Raw genomic sequence first — 24,520 nt, 5'->3', positions numbered from 1 at the left:
TCAAATGGAGTCTGATGAAGGGAATAGGAGAATTACCAACAGGTGGGTTCTGACTGCACCAAGTTAAAATACAAAATAATCACTTATTGAGGCAAAAAAGGAATCAAGATACAGTGGGTTTGAAAAGTCCTTCAATTTGATGGCATTACCATGCAGCTTTAAAAAAAAATTGTGTCAAGATGTTAAACTTAAATCTTCAACATTAGATGAGTATATTTTGTGCTTTGATTTAATTTCTCCCTTACCACTGCAGGCCAATGTGGGTACTTTTGGAATTTGCACCAGACCAACATTCCTTTAGTGACTGACCATTGCTCTGTAGAAATAAACAAGAAATTTGTTGGATCTCAATATGACTGAATATGGCATGAAAATATTAATTCAACTCTATTCATTTTTTTAGAAAAAGTATTCATTGATTTCCTTCCAAATCTTAATGCCTCCAAAATTATAATAACCAGTCCACAAATTTCACGCTCCCACTGTTGTCTTGCATTAAAAATTTCTGCATCATGAGAGCAGGAAATAAAAGTGAAAAGGTGCTACAAAGCTGGGTGATAATGTGCGTGGTGAGGAGAATCTAGTGGGATCTTAGGAAGTAGACCGATAGACCGGTAAAATGAATAAATGAGAACACAGAAGATCAAATGTAATATGAAAAAATTAAATAACCACTTTTGTAAAAGATTTTTTTAAAAAGGTGGGCGACTGAAAGGAGCACATGTTCAGGGGGTTCTGGTATCCTTGTACATGAATTGCAAAGTTAATATGCTGGCACAGCATGCAAGTGCGAAGGTAAATAGAATGTCAGCCTTTACTTCAGGAAGATTCGAGTATGAGTAAACACATCCTACTGCAATTGTACAGGGCCCTGTTAAAACCACACTGTTCCAATCTTCCGGAATAGGTAAATATATGCTTGTGATAAAGGGAGTACAAAGTACAGAATTAATTCCTCTGACAAGTATTGCTCAATCCACCAGAGTCCACATTCCCGAGTTTAAAAAAAAACATTATTTTGTAGAAACATTCAAAATTTTTTAGAGGATGTGACAGGATAGATGAGGGGATGTTGGCTTCCCCCAGTGTTTAGTATCCAAGGTCATAATTTAAGTGTCTGCTCAGGATTCAACTTTTTCAATTTCTCTACCCAGTCATTCACCTTTAGGAGTGCTGTGGAGGCTCAGCTGCAAAGTACATTTAAGAAGAAATACTTTTGGATAATAAAAGGAATCAAAGGAGATGGGAATCAGGAACGTGATATTGTAAACGCACTTGAATGGAAGAGGGGGCATGGATTCTTCCTATATGTACTGGCCTCTTTCTCTCCCCCCCACCACCAACCGGGCCCAGTGGGACACATGGAGAATGCAAATAAGCACACAGTCATAAGCATGATGCACATCTGACTATAATATCATTACCCATAGGTTATACAGGATATGGCAAAGGGAAACAATGCTAGTACGGTAGTCAAGCATAGTGTAAGCCACTGGAGTTTCAAGGATCATATTAGAACCACTGTCCTTGTTAAGTATTGCTTCTTTGTTCTGGCATGAACATTACAAATCTGACATGCTTGTATCCAATATATCTGTACCCATCTCTGATTGATTTTTCTAAACTTGACCCTCAAATTAGCATTAAATAATGAGCCAAAATTACATTTTGATCACAAAAGAATTATGAAACTAAGGCTGGTAATGGAGACGTGGTTCAAATTAACCATGACTGCAAGGAATATTGAACGATACAGCCTACATCTGATCTTACTTTGCTTCAAGTGTAACTCCAATTTAACAGCCTTTTATTTCCTTCCAATAAAAATTGGGACTAGGACAAAAAAAATTCTGTAGTGTTGCATAAGCACTTTACACAACAAATTGTGTTATTAAACAACAAGTAGTTTAAAAAGTTGATGACCATAGTCATTGTTTAGGTGTCAGCACATTTCCATAATAAAAAGAATTAATGGTTTGAAACTTTCTAGTTAAAGTCTTAAAATGTACACCAGCACCTCTACTTTCCAAGTCCAAGGAGATTTAGCACATTGTCACTCCATTGAACTTCTACAGGTGTACTGATTGGTGTGGTTTGAAAACACAAGTATTCAGGAAAGAAGAAGGCTGCAGTCCATTACAGGTACCAACCTCCCATTCATTGAAAACATCTATTGTGAAGGCATTGCCTCAAGAGGGCACCCAACATCATAAAAGACCCCCAGGCAGCATGTCCAGACATCTGAACCCCAGCAACTCCAGGTTCAAGAATAGTTTTGATTCAACAGCTATTAGGGTCTTTAACCTCCTTCTCCTTCCCTACCCTTAACCATAAACTACTCCAGGAATATCAAACCATCTGACTGAGTGGCACTGTTAGCACAACGCTATTACAGTCCAGTGACCCAGGTTCAAATCCAGCACTGTCTGCAAGGGTGTGTCTGCATGGGTTTCCTCTTAACATTCAAAAGTGTACAGAGTTGCAGGTCAATTGGATGTAATTGAGCAGCACTGCCTTGTGGATCAAAAGGGGGCTGTATGGCTAAATTTAAAAAATTAAAATTTACTGAAATGTCGCTGATTTTTCTTGTGCCAATTGCTGTGAAAAATATATCTATCATTTGTTATTATCTTTTCTGACTTGACATATTTAATTTCTGCTATTGAAGTTGGCTATTTTCTGTAACTGTTTGGCGACAGCAGGCAAGAATTTCAGTGCGTTTGTATATTATACTTAAGTAAAAAAAATAAACAAATGGACATTAAAGAACAACAATTCCTATTTTGTCAGATCTCAGGATCTGTTGGGTGTGAAGAGAGAAACGGAGAAATTAATTTCTATAGACACCCAAAAAAATGAGAGTAGAGATCTCACCTTGGTGCACAAGTATGCTGGGAAGGTTCTCATCATCTTCCTCCTCCAAAACTTCTGGAAATTTGCTTGCTAAAAGGGAGTCTGTGGAACTGAACTCCATTGATAACAAAGAGGAAGACTGTACTCCTGCATGAAGTCCAAATATTTACATTGAAAGACACCATGAGCAGTACGAACTAGCCTTCGGGCTGCTTTCATGAACTTGTGTTAACTCACTCTCAAGCACTTTCTTATCCAGTTAATCTTTAAAAGAAAATCCTGTACATTGAAAATCCTGTACATCCTGTACATCCATGGTCACATTATCTTCTCGTTTATGGTGAGATGGACATAGCATAAGCTTGGCAAATCCAGCCAACATGGAGATGGCCCCAGTGCTTAGTAGAAATGGAAAGTAAGTAACTCAAGGAGACTGCTAATTGACTATATGAAATTCAAGATGACTTGTATTGGAGAATGCAGATACTATAATTTGGAGCAAAAAGTAAACTGCTGGAAGAAATCAGTGAGGTAAGCATCTGCTCTCTTGCAATTGAGATTTAATTAGAACAATAATGAAAGTAGCACTTTTAAACAGCTTCACCCTGTGTTTGTCTGAGTAAGGCAGAAGGAAACACATATAGTGAGAAGTCCAGTTTACTCAACATGGCTTTGTGAAGGGAAGGTCATGCCTCAAGTCTAATTGAGTTTTGTTTGAGGAAGTAACAAAAGAAATTGATGAGGGCAGGGCAGTAGATGCAGTCTACATGGATTTTAGCAAGGCATTTGACAAGGTCCCCCATGAGAGACTCATCCAGAAAGTCACAAGGCACAGGAACCTTGGCTGTGTGGATAAAAGGGCTTGTAGGAAGAAATCATTCTGCCTGGAGATTGGAGACTAGTAGAGTGCTGCAAGAATCTGTTCTGGGACCCCTGCAATTTGTGATTTTTATAAATGACCAGGATGAAGAGGCGGAAGGATGGGTCAGTAAATTTGTGGATGACATATAGGAGAAATTGTGGATGGTGCTGAAGGTTGTCGAAGGTTATAAGACGATTAGAGACAGGATGTAAAGTTGGGCAGATGGATTTCAATCCCAGATAAGCGCGAGGTGATGCATTTTGGTGATGCATTTTGGAAGGACAAAACATAAGGCTGAGTACTGGGTTAATAGTCAGTTACTTAAGAACGTGGAGAACAGAGGGACCTTGGGATTCAAATCCATACATCCCTCAAGATTGCCACACAGGTTGATAGGATGGTTAAGAAGGCCTATGGGATGCTGGGCTTCATTAATAGGGGGATTGAATTCAGGAGTAGAGAGATAATGTTGCAACCACAAATATTTGGTAAGACCACACTCTTATTGTGTTCAGTACTGGCCACCTCATTACAGGAAGGACATGGAAGCTATGGAGATGGTGCAGAGGAGATTTACCAGGATATTGCCTGGATTGGAAAACAAGTATTAGGAGGTAAGGTTAGCAGAGCTGGAACTTTTTCCCCTTTAGAGTGAAGAAGAATGAGAGGAAACTTGGAGGTCTAAAAGATTATAAGAGGCATAGATAGGGTGGACAGCAGCACCTATTTCCCAGGCAGAATCAACAGGACTAGAGGACATACGTACAAAGTTATGGGAGGGAAGTTTAGGGGAGACATCAGGGGTAGGGTTATTTAAAAAAAGTATACAGAGTTGTGGGTGCCTGGCTGGGGATTGTGGTGGAAGCTGAAACATTGGGGCATTTAAGAGATTCTTAGACACGTGGATGAAAAAAAAGAGGGTTATGGGATAGGGAAGGTTTAATACTTTTCTTAAGGAAGGAATATATCGATTGGCACAACATCGAGGGCCTGTACCGTGCTATATGCCTTTTGTCCCAGTGATAATGAGCTATTAAAGTGACTGCGAGGTTGGTCGCAAAGCCTCAGAATGTGGTAGGAGCAGTGAACGACTGGAGAGGTGAGATTTGATAATGGAACAGACAATTTAAGACTAGGAAATTTGCTGGTTTTTGTTTGTAGAAACTCAAATTTCTGAGTCCCCATGTAAGAATAAACCAAGATATGTGTATGACTTGAGATTGTAGATGCTGAAATCTGGTGGAGAAACTCAACAGGTTGAGCAGTATCACTAGAAGAATTGTTGACGTTATGAGTCGAGACAAGAGGGGAGGACACACATTAAAGCATTTGCATTTTTTTTTAAAAAAACAGCGCCTCAAAAACTTTAAAATGAAATAGTTAAGTGTCAGAGACATTTTAAGACCAAATAAAATAATTTTTAGCAAAAATGGTGACAGAGATTTTGCAGAATTTCAAGCTGCAGAAGGATTTTCCCCACAATTGTTCATTACATTGATCACAGCTGTAGATGTCCGGAACAATGATCAATGCTGAGTTGTGATGTGTAGAAGGCAATGTAGAACATGGGGAGCAAATGAGAAATAATGCGGCAGCAGTTTTGAAATATGAGCCAGTTACATAAGTGGAGAGAAGACAGGGCTTTGAGGTTCTTAAAAGGCTGTACATGGTGACAATACTAATGTCACTGATAGGAAATGATTGTGTGTTTCCACCGTTAATCAAGGACACTGTTCCAAGTGACTGTGACTGATTGCATACCCATAATTTTAATGCAGCTATCCTTCACTTACTGCATTCTTCTGAACAAAAAAACCACTTTGTTTTCTATCTATTTTAAAAGTACTGTTTACAGATTGCGACAGACGTTCCCGAGCTTCAATCATTAAATGACAGTATTTGTATAAAATGTCTTTCAAAAGACATTTTGATCAGGGAAGTCTAGCTTCTGTAGTCAGGGAATCCCTGACAAGCAGTCATTCATTTGAACCTTTTACTAAGGGGGGTGGGGGGATGGTTTCAGAAAATATAGCTTTCAATTTTCTAGTGGACTATAAAGATAAATACTGGGGCAAATTGAATCCAACTGAACATAGAAGAAATCTAAAATACAAATTGAGATATAAAAACACACTTGGAAAAAAAAATCCCATTTCCCCATCCCACTACAAGGTCCAAAAATCGTTAGTAAATACATAATAATTAAAATAATCTGCCTTAAATACAATATCCTACAGTTATATCAACAAGATCACTTTAGGTTGCATTTTCCATAAACAATTTTAATATCCCAAAATTAAAAATTACAATTTTTTCTCAAGGTATTTTCAAATAAACATCAAAGGTGTGCAAAATCACAGAAAAGAAAATTTATCTTCAGTTTTTAAACAGTCCTATTCAGTCATTTCTAATTTACTGACTGCAGTGTAAAGAGGGTTTAATGTCTCAATAGAAAGTCTTACCCACTTCATCGATTTCAAAGGATGATGACCCAAGGCAAGTTTCAAACGAAGTAGATAAAGTTCCCTCCTTTTCCCTAACGTTTGAAGGATTAAATGCCCCCTCGGTTATTTTAGTAGCAGCACAGGTTGACTGAGGGCTGTTGAAATGACTATGCTTCTGGTTACAGGCAGCAATAGGACTTATTTGCCCATCCAGATTAAATTCAAATAGAGAACTCTTAAAATGATGTGGTGGGCTCTTTATTTCTGTAAGGCTCTTTTCGTTTGATTGGTTGTTCGACTTTACATTTTGATCCAAATCAGTCGAACTTGCACTGGTATCAAGGCAGTCCAAAAGTTCTGTATCCTTCTTTCCTCTTTTTCTTTTGTGCTGGCCTGTTTCTTGAGATTTGCATAAACCAGTTTTCTTTACAGACTGAATATTTTTAGGGCTGCTTAGAACATGTGAGAATTTGTATGACCTAACATTTCCACAAGTCCTGCTTTTCGGGGTAGATTCTAAATAGCTACGAGAAATGTCAAATGTCGAAACTTCCTCAGATCTTGAATTGGATCCAGAAGAATCAGAGGGAGGTTTAGAAAAATTCCTTTGTTTTTGTTTATTCTTTTTAATTTTTCCATTTTGATCTTCTTTTACTCTAGAGATTGTCGATCTACATGTTTTTAATGAAGATATTTCCTTTTCTTGTAACCTTTTACTTTCTTTATCCCAAGATCTACATTTTTCAGTAGCTGCCGATGTCATAGGTTGTAATGACTGTGTGGGGCTAACATATGAAGCACCTTTCTGAAGGCAACAAGGCTTCTTTTGTATTTTCCCTCTTTTTTGCTTCCCAACACTATCACTTTCTTTATTTTCAGTCATGTTTCTGGTTTTAATTGAAGACTGGATTAATGTATTTGATCTAGTTCTTCGTTCATTTTCAGTTGTTTTTTTAATAAAAGACAATTTCCTGCTGCTTTGCCGAGTGCATATACGCCCTTGCTCTTGAAGCAAATGCACTCCATTTGGCTTCAACGTTCTTTTAGTTTTATCAGAATTGAAAGCACATGCACTTTTTTTAAACACTTCTGAAGCAAAACCCCCAAATTTTGCCATTACAGGTTCTTTTATAGTCATTTGAGTGATATCAGAATCTTGCCCAGTTAAAATATTCAAAGCAACTCGAAGTGCCTTCCTGTAAGTCAGTTCTTCCAATGTTTCTTCATGAGTGAAGTTTTCTCGACACACTGATTTTTGTTTTAAAAAGATAGAAAGTGATACTGATCAGAAAAGAGAAATAAAACAGGAAAACATCTTGAAATTGAACAAGACCATTATTTCTTCCAAGATAAATGCTAAACCTCTTCTGCAGTGAGTGTTTACAAGAAATACCATGGTCCTTCGTGCAGCACAAATTGGAAGTTAATAACCAGCTAGAAAAATCAATATTTTTTACATATGCATTTAAGTATATTCAAGGTAATTCCATAAACATTTTTCATTTTTGAAGGTTAATACAATTTTACTCAAAAGGACTTTGGATCATTACTAGACACATTTTCCCTTCTCCTCCCCTCTCTGTCTTCATAGAGACTGCTCCCTCCATGATTCCCTTGTGTACTCATCACCCCCCAGCACCTTCCCCTGTGGCCGCAGGAGGTGCAACACTTGCAACCACACCTCCTCCCTCATCACGGTCTGGGGCCCCAAACAGGCCTTTCAGGCGAAGCAACACTTCACGTATATCCACAGGACTGATTTACTGCATCTGGTGCTCCCTTTGTGGCCTTCTCCATGTCGGAAAGACTGGTCACAAATTTGAAGATCTCTTCACTAAGCACCTCCACTACAACAGAGACTTCCCAGTAGTCAGCCATTTCAATTCTGAGTCATATTTCCATACTCATGTACTATCCCACCCTGACCACCCACAGATTGGAGGAACAACACTTTTTTTTCCCGTCTGGGCACTCTCCAGCCAGATTAACATTGATTTCTCTGCTTTCTGCTAACCTGCTCATCCTTTTCCCCCCTTTCCAGTTCTCCCCCTCCCCTCCCTTCCCTCCTACCCACCAACCTTCTTCCCTCTTCCCCGATCACTGTTCACTCCCTTCTCCACCTATCATCTCCTGCCTTTGCGTGCCACACCCCCCCATCCCCCATCCTTTTGTTCAGAACTCTGGAGACATCTTTCCATACCTTGATTAAGGGCTCAAACCCAAATGTATTTTAATCTTTGCTGCATAAAGGATATTGTTTAACCTGCTGAATTTCTCCAGCATTTTGTGGTTTTACTTTGATCATTACAGTTTAGCTTTTTTCTAAAAATGTTAGCCATTTCTCAGTTTGTGACACTTCCATTTCAAAGGCTTGAGTTAAAAAATGAATGCAAATTGACAGTGTAAATGGTCAGCCTGTTTGGATGCTGTATCTCTATTTCTTGAAGACTAAACCCAAAAATCTGGATTGACACAACAGTAAACAATTTTCACTTTCAGATAAGTTTCAAGATCTCATTTTTACATTTTTGTTTTGAGAAAGTTGGATGCTAGATTTCCCTGCATGAAGTACAGTTAGAATAGTTACAGCGCCAGTGATTGGGACAGGGGTTTGAATCCTGCGATACAATGTAAGGAGTTTGTCTGTTCTCCCCAGGTCTGTGTGGGTTTTTCCCTGTGTGTTGGGGGGGGGGGGGGTCCAGTTTCCTCCCACAGTACAAAACGCACCAGATGTTGCAGGTTAATTGGGTGGCGGGGCCTGTAATCCTGCTGTATGTGTAAATTTTTAAAAATTAAAATTTAATGTCCACCTCAAAAGTATTTCATAGATTGCAGAGGTTGAGAGATAGAAATGCAAAACTTTTACCACAATTAGAAAATTAAGTTTCACTGATAACATAATAGGTTTGTTAGATTTTAAACAAGCATATTTCAAGCTGAATGTCATCATCGCCAAGCGCATTCAGTGCTCAATTCTTAATTATCGTTAATATCAATGGTGTTTCATTAATAAGGACTCACCCAAATCACTGCTAATGCTTTTGGCTTCTTCTTCCTCAAATGGTCTCGTGTCTATGCGCTTAACTCTCAATCTGAAATTCAAAGCAAATGTACCCTGTGGTTTTGACAAAAGCATATCTACAATCCTCACATTTTTGAGAATTTCAGCAAAGCTGCATGGTGTATACACACAAAATCTCATTACATTTGTCCACCTTAAGGGATTTTATTCCTTTTCTCACAAGCGTGTCCTTGAAAATTATATTCCAAATTGATCACATGGTTGAGGTCACCAGTCAGGAAGACAGTACTTTAAGTAGGCATAAATCATTGGGTGGCATGGTTGGCACAACAGCTAGCACAATGCCTTTATAGCACCAGCGATTTGAACAGGGTTCAAATCCCGTGCTTTCTTTAAGGAGTTTGTATGTTCTCTCTGTGCCTGCGGTTTTCTCCGGGGGCTCCGGTTTTCCCCTCTACTGTTCAAAATGTACCAGGGTGTAGGTTAATTGGGTAGCACAGACTTATGGACTGAAATGGCCTGTTACCATGCTGTATTATTTTTTAAAAAATTAAAAATTTAAATTTAATCAGCTTAAGTGAAAATTTTGCCAATGGCTTGGTATAACCATATTAAATTAACATTTTAGATACAAGTTGGAGCTACGAAGCTAAAGAAATTTATTCCCAAGTTGACCCCCAACCACCCAAAGACATTGCTTCTTTTCCTTTGAGTACATGAGGATACCTTTAAAAATTATTGTTCTATGCAAGGAATTAAATCAAATCATCCAAAATTTAATCAAGCAGCCAGCTGCTGAGGTTAAACTACATCAAGGAAATGTTAAATTAGCTTAACATTACTCGTAGGAATGAACCTGTCGTCATGCACACCAGTCTTCTGCACCCTAGTGCATAGCTTTCTCAGAAAATCAGAATAGCAGCATGGATAGTGTAGTGGTTAGCGTAACTCTATTACAGTGCCAGCGACCAGCTGAATCCAGTGCTGTAAGGAGTTTGCTCGTTCTGCGCATGTCTGCATGGGTTTCCTCCCACCACCACCCCCCCCACCCAAAAAACATAGCAGGGTTTGTTGGTCAATCGGGGAATTTTGGCAGCACGGGCTGGGGGACAAAAAAAAGTCCTGTTATCATGCTGTCTAAATTTAAACATTTGCTCAGCAGTCAATTTAATGTCAGACCATAGTAGCATCAGCTGAGAAATGGATACAGTCTTGTCATATTGAGAATAAAATAAATCCTGACAAGGATTACATTTGAAATATTCAACATTTTTAAATGCCAACCATGCTGTCAAAATGTGTGCTGACAAGATTACATTGAATTTGAAATGCTTACCGTTTATCCAAACATATTATTTGAACATCCAAACAATCGGAATTTGTCTTGGGTATTTCATTGGGAGTAATGCCAGTCTTCAACAGTATCTTTTGTTTAAAAAAAAGGAAATATTACGGACAATACCCTCTATTCATTAAATGGGCATAAAGTGTGACACTTGAAAGACAACCAATGTTTCAGTTGCAATTATGACAGGATTCAAAACTTAATGAAGTAAAGGCAGTTGCTGAATTTTAAAAATAATATGGCTGTTACTGGACAAATTATTGGTACATTGATCAAGGAACAAGTTTTGAGGCCTCATAATAACTAGGGGTGTTTAAATTAAAGATAATTAAATAAATCTAGAATCACGAAACTCAGCCTCAGCAATTGCTATCATTAATCCATCAGATTTTCTTCCGTTTGTATAAAAACTCATCTGACAATTAGTTCCAAGGAGAAAATCTGCCATCCTTCCCCGATTTTAACTCCTGATCTATTAGTGTAATTTCCTTTTAATGGACTCCTTAGTTCAGGTATGATTAAGGACAGACCACAAAAACGGGGTACATCAAAATATGTAGACTCCGTGGTTGAAGTTAAAACACTGAGGAAACTCAGATCAAAAACAATGCTGGAGAACTCAGCAGGTACAACCTATTGAGTTTCTCTAGCACTGTGTTTTTACATGGAATATAAAGATTTTTTTAAAAAAATTTTCTTTTAAAAATCACAGTTTTGTTCAAAACATCACAAATCCTGCCAAGTAGAATAAAGAGATGAAATCTTTGCTGGGCAGAATTATATTTAGTTAAGTATTAAGAAAACAAGTCTCAGAGGCAGTTAAGAAAGGAAATGCAATAAGCAGATACACTTAGAAGTGAAATTGGCAAATACTTTTCAAAACATTAGCAAAACAATCAGGATTTGCCTGAAAAGATGGATTAATGGAAGCCAAAATTGAGTAAAGCTAAAACAACATCATAAAGCAATCTATTTGTAGTTCCACTGGCATTTTTGTCCTATCTTCCCCCCCCAACAGGTCTGACAAATGGCAAATAAAAAAGTCATTTGATATTGTACCTTATGATTCAATTTAATCACGAGCAGAACAAGTTGCCAGTATTCACAACATTCAAATTTCTTCCTTGCACTGATCTTTTCTCTCATATGAATGAAAAAAACTGCAGCAAGAATGATAAATCACCAACACTACATTTTGGTCAATGTACTGAAGACCTCAAATCCACCATTACATTGCTGTTGTATTTGCATTTGATTTTATCAAGTAAAATCATGGCATTTTCAGGGAAAATGGCATGAATGGAACAGGCTTGTATTGCATTGTACAGCCTACACTAAATTTACAATTTCATGTTCAGCTTTATTTCACAAAATCAGCCAGTCTATTCACAAATTGATAATTCATGTGTGAATCATAACAGGTTTTGCTCAAACTGGTGAGGATGGGTCACAATTCACTTAAAAAATGGTCTACAAGGCCAGAAATGACAAGAAAGTTGTGTACAGGGACAATATTGGCAAACCCACATCAGTTTTTTATTCCTTTTAAAATACATAGTGAGTAGGAAATGGGAAGTCCTCATTTTCAATTGTTTTAGAAAATGATTCACCCCTTCAATCTGCAACTGCAATATCACCTGCCTCCAATGGAACAGTAAAGCTCCAAAATGCCTTTTGCTGTAAATGGTCAATATAATGGTCGTGCCAAATTTAGGGAAGAGCCAGGATACACTTTTTACCCCAGCTTAATTTATAGGCTATTAGGCAGGGCAAATAACTATACATCCTCACAATCTTCAGTAAGTCATTGTGATTGTGTGGCAAGTTGGTGGTTAGGGAATGAGGAAAAAGTTATTGGCTTTCAATCATCAAATGTCAAAGTCTTCAAGTATCCTCCATAATGTTTGGGACATAGACTGTTTTTTTCTTGCTTTGCCCTTGAGCTCCACGGTTTTAAATTTTCAATCAAACAATTCATATGCGATTAAAGTGCAAATTCCAGATTTTATTAAAAAGTTATTTGTATACATTTTGGTTTGACCAAAATGAAATTACAGCATTCTTTATTCATCGTCCCCTCATTTCAAGGCACCGTAATATTTGGGACATTTGGCTTCACAGGTGTTTGTGAGTACTCAGGTGTGTTTATTTGCTTCATTGGTGCATGTATAAGAGAGCTAGGCTTACTTCCGAGTTTTTGATCACCTTTGGAGTTAGTAGTTGCCTTTTTTTTAAAAAAAAACACAAGGACCAGAGTCATGGCAATTAAAGTAAAAAAAAAAGCCATTATGAGGCTGAAAAACAAGAACAAAACAGCAAGAGACATTGCCAAAACTTTAGGATGACCAAAATCAACTGCTTGGAACATCAGTAGGTAGAAAGAACGTATTGGTGAGCTCAGTAATTGCAAAGGGACTGGTATTCCAAGGAAGATCTCCACTAATGATGACAGAAGAATTCTCATCATAATGAAGAAAAATTCCCAAAAGCCTGTCTGACAGATCAGAAAAATTCTACAGGAAGCAGGTGTGGATGCGTCAATGACGACTGTCTGCAGAAGTCTTTAGAAACAGAAATACAGAGGCGACACTGCAAGATGCAAACCACGAGTTAGCCGCAGAAACAGGATGGCCAGATTATAGTTTGCCAAGAAATATTTAAAAGAGCCTGGAGAATTCTGGAGAAAGATCTTGTTGGCAGATGAGACAAAGATTAACCTGCATCAGAGTGATGGCAAGAGTAAAGTGTGGAGGCATAAAGGAACTGCTCAATATCCAAGGCATACCACATCAATTGTGAAATGTGGTGAAAGGGGTGTGATGGCCTGGGCCTGTATGGCTGCCACAGGTACTAGTGCACTTATCTTTATTGATGATGTCATGGCCTATGGCAGTAGCAAAATGAATTCTGATATGTATAGAAAGATCTTATCTGCTCAAGTTCAAGCAAATAACTCCAAACTCATTGGACAGCACTTCATCCTACAGCCAGACAATGATCCTAAGCATTCTGCTAAAGCAATAAAGGAATTTTTCAAAGCCAAAAACTGGAAAATTCTGGAATGGCCAAGGCAGTCACCTGATCCAAATCCAATAGAGCATGCTTTCCATATGCTGAAGAGAAAACTTAAGGGGATAAACATGCAAAACAGGCAGGAACTGAAGAGACCTGTAGTAGAGGCCTGGCAGACCATCACCAGAGAAGATACTCAGCCCCTGGTGATGTCTATGATTCACAGACTTCAAGCAGTTATTGCATGCAAGAGATATACAACAATGTACCAAACATGACTACTGATATTTTAATCTACATATCATTTAATGTCTCAAATATTATGGTGTACTGAAATGAAGGGACAATGTATAAAAAGTGCTGTAATTTCTGCATGGTCAAATCAAAATGTATCCAAATAACCTTGAATAAAATCTGGAATGTGCACTTTTACAAATCTAAAACTGTGGAGCATAAAGGAAAAACTGTTTCTTTGTCCCAGGGTACTGTATATTAGGATCCCTATGCACCACCTCCTTGCCATTCCAGCTTCGGCATACATTCAAAAAGTCACAAGACTCAACCAGACTACTCCCATTTCCTTTTAGCGGTAATATTTCCCAAGCACTATAAAACCAGATTGATGATGGTTAAATCTAACTCCAGCCTCTCAATTAAAGCACGAGAATCTGATTCAACTACAATATACTGTTCCACCCCTCCTGGCCACTGTAATAGACAGCAATAGCTATGCATGCTGAGACTGGAAACTTTATTTCAAGGTTCCAATAACCTCTGCCATCCATTTGAAGGATGCTAATAAAATGCAAACGACTGTATATTTCAGTGTACAAGACTACTACCTTCAGTTAAGCCGGTTTCCCATTTTCATGTTTTATCATATATCAGGCATACAAGTCGTCCCCCCCCCCCTCCCCCCCCCCCCCCAAGAATCGCAATGCCTGACCTGTTGGGCATTGCCAGAGGGTGGTTGATATTAAGGAGCAATCAGCAAAATGACGAAAGTATGGTTGAGTTCTTTTTTGGTTTTTCGAGTTATCTCGTATGCCAAATCTACATTGAGCGTTTTTTTTTTTAAAAGTTGAAGGTCTCATTTTTTTTTTATCTGGCGTACGTTGGCCCCTAATTTTTGAGTGCTTTTTGATGGTTTCAAGTCTTGTACACTGAAATATATGCTACATTCCAAGAATGCAGCACATTTTCCTGGTTTCTCTGAAAGCAGGATATTTGAAACTATTAAATACAAGAATGAAACAATTCTTGCAATGATGAGCAAGTATATTTGGGTCCAGAAAGGGAGCTACATCTGAGCATTATCCCCTGGGGTTTTCCAAAACATTCTTTTTCTTCAATTAGATTTTTATTGCAAAGCTGTGGTCACAGGATAAAATAAAGAGTCAAAATAAAATACTTATGGAGGAAAATTAGTCTTCACTTTGACTAGTTGTTGCAAATAAATACAAGGTTTAACAAATTGCATATCACACAAGATCAAAATATACATACTGCAAGTCAATCTTACCTTCCATGCATTTGTTAATATCCCTACGAAGAATGCAACTTCTATAGCACCACAATAGTTAAAGATGCAAAAAGAAAGTTAAGACAATGTTCCAAAAGAAAAATCAAAACTAAAAATAATGTTGGAAGTAGAAAATAAAAACATTTCAATGAAAGATTCCCATTAAAGGAAGTTTTAGGTGACAGGCCCAAATGAAATAGGATCGCCTTGGGTTTTGGGGATTCATGATGCCCAGAAGCCACCTTAGGGCCATTAATGAAAGGCTCTATGATACAAAATTTGATTTGCTCACTTTGTGTGCTCATCTTAAACACACCATTTTATTTAGGAGAAAAATGGAAATCCCCATTGGGCCTGTATTTCAGAAGTCTTGGTGATCTTCACAAAATGGGTGTCACTATGGCAGAGAAGAACCAGGAAAACAAACAAAAAGAAAACACAACTAAAAAAGAAATAAATTTAGCCAATTACTGAAATAAACCACAAATACATAAAATACTAACAATGTTTTCCTGCTAGTATAGTAATTGTATCCCACATTTCACGGTTAAATGGGACAGTTTGTGTAAAGGGAATCCACGGTTTGGAACAAAAAAGGGCACCCAAACACAAGGATTTTCTGCACAATTTGGCAATGACATACTTTAAAATCTACTGGAATGTTCTTGGAGAAAACATTTTTCAACATTTAAATTTAAAAAATATTAAAGGAAATTCATGATTTAGGCTATATGGCCAATAAGGAAATAATAACAAAATTACATTCAAATCAGCACTTAGGAGTCCATCCTGATTTAGCAACTCAAAATTGTATCATTCAACTGACACCACCCCCAAAAAATCCTCAAGACAACAGATCCACATAACATTCACTGAACAAATTTGGCAAAGAAATGTAGTGTGCAGAATTTGAGATTATCATTGAAAATACGAACATATTTTTGTTATCCCCATAAATGCTGAAAATCATGTGCATGGTTCATGTAGAGAGGCTTCTCTCCAAGAACAAAAAGACAATAATGATAAATACTTGAAGAGGAGATCGGATGATGATAGAAAATAAATACAGATGCCTTTCATAAACGTGTTTTTCAGAACAAGGTGGCTGCCATGGGGTATTGTTTAAAAGCCAGTTCCTATACAAGATGATGTTGATTTTTTTTTGCTTAATCGAGATTCAAGGATAAATGTACAAAGGGAAAGAGAATTAAGAGTGACTTGGGTAAAATCTGCAGTACATGGTTGGGATCTACAACGAATTTCCTGCAGATGAGTCAAAAATAGGTTCCTCTGTGGCATTCAAGAGACGATTGGATAAATACATGATGGAGGAAAATTTTCAAGGCTAATAACAAAAGATGGAACCATTGCTCTGGTCATCCGAAACATAGACTGAATGCCCTCCTCTTGTAATCATTCGCAGGGCTCTATACTATGGTGAGATGCCCATTTCCTAATTACATTTGATGTAGAGTCAAATTCTGATAAACTAGGAACCCAGAAATCTTAATGGTTCAGAATTTGGTTCAATCAATTTCCGAAATGTGACCCAGGGGTTTAGAGTTCATGGCAAGAGCCAGGAGTCTGGGCTGCAGCTGGGGACCAGGTATTTGGTTGAACCTGTGTTGGGCTCCAGAACAACTGTGGTCCTAAATGTGGGTAGTTTTGTGGCCAGAGTCAGGTCCTGAGAGATTTATGTATTTCCCACTTATTGTATTTATTGCAAATCTTTGTATACTAATGTGCAAAAAAAAATGAAGTGAATATGTCTGCCATTCAAGGGAAGACGAAGTATCAGTTTATTATCTAACCCAAAAAACATTGGAACAATGCTGCCATGGGACCAAAAATTAAAATTGAAGTAAACGTTAACACTGTTTCCAAAATTTTCTTTTTTTCACTTCAGATCTATAATATTTATATAAATTAATATAATATTTAGCTTTAGAATTAATGATGGATTAAGTTACAATTGAAAAAGTAGGAATAAGAAATGGAGAAAGTTGAACTCAATTTTAATTCCTCAATATAAAAAAATCGTATACGCTTCAATCAACAAGCTACATTTCCATGGTTCAGATCTTCTTCCTTAAACCGAGCTGTCCATTTTGTCAACTTAAAGGAATTCTATGTTTTGCTTCCAGTTTCTATTTGCCAATGTAGATATCTGAGAGAGATTTTAGCATTGGAAATCAGCAACAAACTAGACGTCTCACCTTAAATCAAAAATCTTTAACTTTATTCAAGAATGGCATTGTGTACAGAACAGAGGCAGACAGAAGAGGTGTGACAACACTACTTTGCAATATGACAGTAATATTGTTAAAAACTTCACAAACTTTGGTGGAGTGGAATTTATGTATCCATTATCATACTCAAAACAGTGATTAGTTCAAGCATCAGAGAATCGCATTCCAAGATGGCAGCAATACAGAAAGGGCAAGATCAAGAGAAGCCCAAGGACAAGATTGTGAGATCTGAATTCTGAACGCATGTTAACGAAAGAGATCAAAGAGCTGAAATAAAATTTTAACAGGCCAATGGTGAAGTAGTATTAAAGGAGTTGAAGCTACTGCAGGATAGAATTCAAGAAGACAGCGTAGGTGCACAGCCTCGTGACTCGAAAAAGGTAACAGACAGATAATGGTTAAAGATGCTGAGAAGTCTATGGAACTGAACAAAGGATGGAGTCGATCTTAGCGACTGGATATGGAGTTTTGCATCTAGCCCAGTACAGTGACAGCATGGTGTTGATATTCACCCACAAAAACAATGGGATTAGGAATTAAGAGGCACAGACTGAAGAAAATAAATTGCTCTTACTGATTTGATCACAGTGAAGGTGGTGGTCTAGGTTTGCAGATCCAAATAATAACTCACCAAATGCAGGACTTTTAGCCCCAAAGTTTAACTTCCAGCAACATGCATTGTCAAAAACTTGCACACTTGGGCAAAGAGATGGAAATAGAAGATCACAACCCCTGTGCTTGTCGTGTAACTTAATATCACATTTATCTCCACAATATTGTTCTGAATTTGACCAATCCTTTCATCTACTCAAACTACATTGTACCTTCTCACTGTTCGTGATCTTGCAGAATTTGGTGTCATCGACAAACTTGTTACATTACATTAAAATTCTCACCCAAATCATGAGCACCAACTGTGAATTATCGAGGTGCAAGGACTGATCCCTGTAGCACAATATTCATCACTACCTGCAACTTGCATTTATTCTGCTTGGTTTCTTGTCTGCCAGCTCCCCCCCCCCCCACCCCCCACAATAAACCCATGCCTTAATTTTGCATTCTAACCTCTTGTGCAAGAACCAAGTGAACTTTCTGAAAATCCAAACACTACACCTTCTTCTCCTTTATCTATTCACTAGTGACACCCTCAAAAAAATTTCAGTACATTTACAGAGCTTCATTTTAGTAAATTCATGACAAACCATCTTTTCCCCACCAGTAGTTTCCACATGCTCTGCCATTTCTTCTTTAAAAGCACTCCAGTATTTTTCCCCACTATGGGGGAAACTGGTGTTAAATTTCTGGTCTTCTCTTTACAACATATATACATAGATAGATATAAATAAATAAAGTTCCAACATTTGGTTTTTCCTTCATTTTTTTTAAAAAAAATTCCAAAGTCCTCAGTAACTTTTGAAAATGATGGCAACACCAACCATTTCTAGGAAAATATCCTTAAGTACTTGGGTTGCAGATAATCAGATCCTTCATTTGTAGAGCTTAAGGCACATTTTTAAAAATGAAAAATCTTCACTTTTCTTTCCAAGTTCTCCTCTTCCTATCCCCAATTTAAAAACATAGGCCTCCATCCTATTTTTACTTTCTATCAGGACCTTGGTCCATGTCTGGTTCAACTGGAGTACACCCCAGTTGAACTAGAACCATAAGAACAGAATTAGGCCATTCGGCCCATTGAGTCTACTCCACCATTCAAATCAAGGCTAATGTATTTTTCTCTTATCTTCATTCTCCCCTTCTCCCCATAACCTTCGGCCCTCATACTAATTAAGAACCCATCAACTTTCACTTTAAATTCTTCAATGACGACCTCCCTAGCAATGAATTCAACATATTCACCAACCTCTGGCTGAAGAAATTCCTCCTTATCCCTATGCTAAAGGGATGAAATTTTACTCTGTGCCTTCCGGTCCTGGACACTCTCTCTACTGGAAACATCTCCACATCTACTGTATCTAGCTGTTCAGTAGGTTTCTAGGAGATCTCGGCTCATCCTTCTAACCTTTGGCAAGAACAGGCCCAAGGACAAATGCTCCTTACGCATTAAGCCTCTCATCTCCAGGTACAGATGCTTCCTGTTCCTGATAGGATGCCAATGTCCCATGAAATGAAACTCCTTTTCCACCTATCACTCTTTTAACTACCAGTTTTATTTACTTCCAAGCCAACTTATACATACCCAAGTAGTAAATGAAAAAAAAAAATCACATCAAAAACTGTACTAGAATTGATCATGTTTAAAATGTTAGGTTATCACAAAATAATTATTGTTTTAATCCAATTTATAAATGGAAATTGAATATCAAAATACAGTAAAAACCCACAGCATCTGGGACCTATGGAAATTGGTAGAGACAGATAAATACATTTTCCAGTTGTTTGAGATTGGGTGTTGCTCGATTGGAAAACTGATTGGTGGGGGTGGCAATTTAAAATGTTCATATTTGTTACCCATTTATTTTCAGCAATTTTTTTTGATGTTGAGGGTGCCTTTTTCTTGAATTCTGGATAACAGGGATTTTACCGTACGATAAAAACATTTTCAAGCATCACTAAATTTGAAGAAACTTTCAAGTCTACTTCTGCTCCAATTGAGAATATATATTATTGTATTAATGTTAAGCTATGATACAACAGTTTTCCATCACCAATCAGATTCCAAAAAAGTTTTTAAACTGCAAACAAGTCAATGTTATTCTTATTGTTGCATCCTTTCTGAAAGAGAATCAAGTTAGGAAGTCTCAGACATATCCCAGAACCTTGGAGGAAAAAAATTAAATGTGGTGGCTTACCAATTACTTTTCACTCAAGTGCCAACTGAAAATATTTGACAAGAAACAAATTGTGTAATTTACACCTTATGATAACTTGGGAAATACATGTAAAGCTGTGTTTAGAGGTATGCCATGTTTACAAAAAAGTGACATTGAGCTTAAAAACTTTTTAAACAGTTAGCATACAATGAACATGAGCATAATACGCAAGGCAATTACATGGTTGATGACAACTGAATGGAATAAACTGTTGTAAGAACAAGTTACTTACTTTTGCAGGCCACAGACGACCTTGCCAATTGCAAAAGATGAACTCGGAGCCACTCATCGCTTATACTTTTTCAGAACACCACGTCTAGGCAAAGGTTTGTTCCACTAAATGCTGCAAAGCCAGATACAGAAAAATTAAAACGTGAAAGTCCTTCCGTCATGAGTCATTAATATAATTCATCCATTAATCTGTAATGCAAGAGAAATATTGTAAACCTTCCAATACCAAAAAAACAACAGTGCTTTCAAAACTATTATTCCTGTGAAATCAATTAATATGCCAAAATAAATTTAACTTTTTAAAGAAAAACAGAATCTTTCCAGGTCAGTGGACTTCCAATTTGGCAATATAACCATTTACGGAGCAGAAACAGGCCACGTTGGCCTTTCGAGTCCGCACCGGTTCACTAATATTAACAACTACAGTATTTCATATTGCTGTTATTTTTTTTTTAAAAAGTCTCGATAGAGCCAAGTCTTGGTCTAATGGAAAATAGGTCAAAGACAAATGCAGAGATCAGATTCTGCTGACAAGATGCAAATTTAGAAAGACTTTATATACATTTATTTGAATTCCAGATCGACACAATTTTCAGACAATTTTAGGTAGAGCAACCAAAAGGCGTCCCTTTGTTATTGCTTATTATTCCAATTTCATCCTGAAGCGAACCATGTGGACTTTTTCTAGATGCTCCTGTTTCGTCCCACATCCTGAAAGTGCATGTATGCTCATTGGCTATTGTAAATTATTCCTTCTGTGTAGGCTGCTAATAGAAAAAAAAATCAAAAGGGAGGTTGATGGGCATGTGAGTTCAATTTACAAATGTACTTAAAACAGAATCAAACACACTAATTTTCACAGAAATCACAATATGACTAATTCAGGCTTTGCTCCATGTATTAGCATAATGTCCGGGTCCTGTGGCCTCTTTCTTCACTTCCATTTGGATGTGATGGACACTATCTCATCATATGGTTCCACAGCTGATCCCTGCCCAAACATTTCTCTATGGTAACAGCAGCACTGCCACAGGTGCGAACCCACAAGAGTTGGGACACAGTGTGTTCTGCAGAATCTTAATGCCAGGTCCTGATGCTCATGACTCCATATAGGCTTTAAATTGCCAGTTAAAGGAGCAGAGTGTTTTTAAAATTCTGCAACTATAGAAGGCTGTGCTGGACAGCAATCTATGAGGGGAGGGAGTGGGCTCTGGAAGAACAGTGGACTGGCACAGGGTGATAAAATGGGAGATCAGCCCCTGTTGAGAAGCATGGGATATGACCAATAGGGGAGTCAATGGTCAAAGTACTCACACAGGCTGCGAGTGACTAGTTCATGGGAACCAGAATTCGAGAGGATGTCAAGTGCAAGAATGCTCCCGAGGGGCCTCAAATGCGGAAGGGTTTTTAATAAAAGATTTGGACCAGGAGCTCAGGTGGCCAATGGATTGAATAGGAGCCTGTGAAGCTGCAGAGGTTGGCGAGCACTGGAGGAGAATCCAAGAACACTCTGTGTCTCTGAAGGGACATGCAAAGCTTATGGTGACTCTTTGCCGAACAACAAATAAAAGTTGGAAGTTTATCATGCACATTACATTTTTAAGTGAAAATAAAAGGAACCTTGAAGCTCACTGAGGAACTACAGATGAAGATCCTACAGATTCTGCAATGGATTGGCCAAAAGTAGTTGTCTATAATGTTGCATGTGCCTGCCTTTCACCAGAGAAAAGGTTCTCAGTGTCTGCCTACTCCTCCATTTTGAGCAGAATAGACCAGAGTTGTCCACAAATTGACAGAGGTTACATTTCCAACCTCCCCATCACAGAAGCCTGAGAACTGAATTAAACCATTTTCTTCTGTGCTTCTGAAACTGAGGTGCATCGAGTAAAGTTTTTTACTTTGGGAGTCAAGCATGCAGACAATGTGGCCTGCAAACCAAAATTGGCCCACAGTGATCATTTGTTGATGCTGGGTATAATGGCCGAGGAGAGGACATTAGATGCTCTTCTGGATTTGTACAATGTTAAGGAGATAGCATTCATGATTCTTTTCCAGTGCTTTATCATTGTCGTAGGAATTGACAAAAACATCAACTACTCAGCACTCCGGCTAAATAGCACATAGGGCATTACAGAGAGTGTCCAGGAAAGATAAGCCAAAGCTTCCCTGGGGAAAGTACATTAAACTGAGCAGCAACTTTGCAGAAATTAATCTAAACATTTTGAAAAAAATCATTGTATTTATATGTTCTTTTAAGATCTGCAATGAGTTAAAATGTGGATATCGATGGCAAGACTTGAATTTATTGCTCAAGGCTGACTGTCCTTGAAACAGTGGTCATGAGGCATCTTGAGTCACTGCACTTCTAGTGACAAGCTCCAATAATGCGGTTATTACAGGGAAAGTTACAGCACCCAAGCCCAGTAACAATGAACAAACAGTGCTTCATTTCCTTGTCAGAACGGCAAGCAATTTGAATGAAAACACTTGCAGATTTCCACATCCTTCTGAATTTCTTGTAGCTAGGTGTTGCAAATTTTGGAAATACTGTTTGAACTGAACAATGAAAAACTGCCTTTATGACTGCGCATTTGTAGAACCAGACAAGTTAAAAAAAATCAGTGAAAAATCTTAATGGGGTGGGGGAGTCTTTTAAATGTCCAATTTCCTGAATTTTCAGCTAATCGCAACTGAAGTCATCTGTGGGTGAAATTGCATTGCAATAAGACGTCAAAAAAGAGAAAAACCGCATTTAAAAATTCAACACAACTCTTACGAAAGATTTTTGCACCTACTGCTGTTTTTGACAACTGCGTTTTCATGTTCTGCACATGAATTTTACAGAGTGGTCAGATGAGCCATTGCCATTGTATCTGCGCAGAAGATTTGACATTATGACATAATACTTGACTGCTTGCATCCCCAAATTAAAAAGTGACAAATGGCAGAAACTGCAGTATGTTAGAATGCAGCACCTTTGAACAGCCAACGCTCGATTTAAACACAGCCAGCAAAAGGGCCATTTAAATTTAAACTTTGCAGGAGACACAAGCACCAGAGCTCAGTCCATTTAAACATGGTGGGAGATTTAAAGAAACATCACACAGATCATTTCAACACCACGTTACCAGCAGCCAACCCTCCAGCCATTTAAAAAAGACCCAAACCACATGGATGCACAGGTGGGGGGAGTTACAGATTAAGCCAAGATACCAGGTCCAGACGCTTCTGCTTCTTACCATCCTCCTGGCCAACGTACAATCCTCGGAAAACAAACTCAAACTTCAATCCAGATTACAACATCAGAGAGACAGACATCAGGGAGTGCTGTGTGATGTGCTTCACAGAAAGTTAATCAAGGACATTCTAGACACGATGCTATAGCCCAAGGGCTACACCCTTCACTGTGCTGACCGGACACCATTGTCAGGAAAAACCAGGAGAGATGACATTTGTGTCATCATCAATTTATGGTGCACAAACGTGATGGTTATGTCACAGTCTTACAACCCAACCTGGAACATCTGGCAATCAAGTGTCACCCATTCGACCTGCTGAGAGTTCATTGCCATCATCCTGTTCTCAGTGTACATTCCATCACTGGCTCACTTCAGACCGGCATTAGAGGGACTGAGCACAGTGATGAGCACCCATGAAACAGCACATCCTGATCCATTCCTGATCATTGTAGGGGACTTCCATCAGCCCACCTGAAGACTAATGAACTACTGCCAACACAGTTGACCACTGCCACATCTCCATGAAGAATGCCTACTGAGCCATACCATGACTACACTTTGGCAAGTCTGATCACTTGGCTCTACTCTCTGTGTGCAAGCAGACACCATGGACCACACCATCAGCAGTGAAGATGGTGAAAGTATGGTTGTGGGAAGTGGAGGAATGTCTAAAGGACTGCTTTGAATCAGTGGACTCGACCATAATCAAGAATTCATCCTTAGACTTAAATGAATATGCATCATGCGTCACTGACTTCACCTAGACCTACACGGACGAGTGTGTGCCCATGCGCACATACCGGGTGTTCCCCAACCTTGGATGAATCAGGGGGATTCACAACCTGCTAAGGCCAAGATCAAGGGCGTTAAGGCCAGGTATCCAGGTCTCCACAAGTCTAGGTATGAGCTG

The 24,520-nt window shown here is 38.3% G+C and overlaps 1 protein-coding gene across 6 annotated transcripts in view; it reads right to left on the bottom strand.

The window, feature by feature from the left end:
- Positions 1–24,520, bottom strand: part of LOC138758746 (PWWP domain-containing DNA repair factor 3A-like) — a 53,508-nt gene that overhangs the window by 19,491 nt on the left and 9,497 nt on the right. For 4 of the 6 annotated variants that reach the window (XM_069928088.1, XM_069928091.1, XM_069928089.1 and 1 more), the window contains 6 exons: positions 20,373–20,483; positions 10,518–10,606; positions 9,181–9,251; positions 6,178–7,407; positions 2,875–3,000; positions 246–316 (listed from right to left, as the gene is read on the bottom strand). In XM_069928088.1, coding sequence (XP_069784189.1) covers positions 246–316; positions 2,875–3,000; positions 6,178–7,407; positions 9,181–9,251; positions 10,518–10,606; positions 20,373–20,429 — 1,644 coding nt within the window. In that variant the 5' untranslated portion in view covers positions 20,430–20,483. Of the gene's footprint in view, positions 1–245; positions 317–2,874; positions 3,001–6,177; positions 7,408–9,180; positions 9,252–10,517; positions 10,607–20,372; positions 20,484–20,933; positions 21,139–24,520 lie in introns of all 6 variants that reach the window. The other 2 variants (XM_069928090.1, XM_069928093.1) reach the window with 2 other exon arrangements.

The sequence above is a fragment of the Narcine bancroftii genome, chromosome 3 (assembly GCF_036971445.1).
Source record: "Narcine bancroftii isolate sNarBan1 chromosome 3, sNarBan1.hap1, whole genome shotgun sequence".
Taxonomy (NCBI): domain Eukaryota; kingdom Metazoa; phylum Chordata; class Chondrichthyes; order Torpediniformes; family Narcinidae; genus Narcine; species Narcine bancroftii.
Note: the sequence above shows the minus strand (reverse complement) of the source record. Positions and strands in the feature narration are given on the sequence as shown.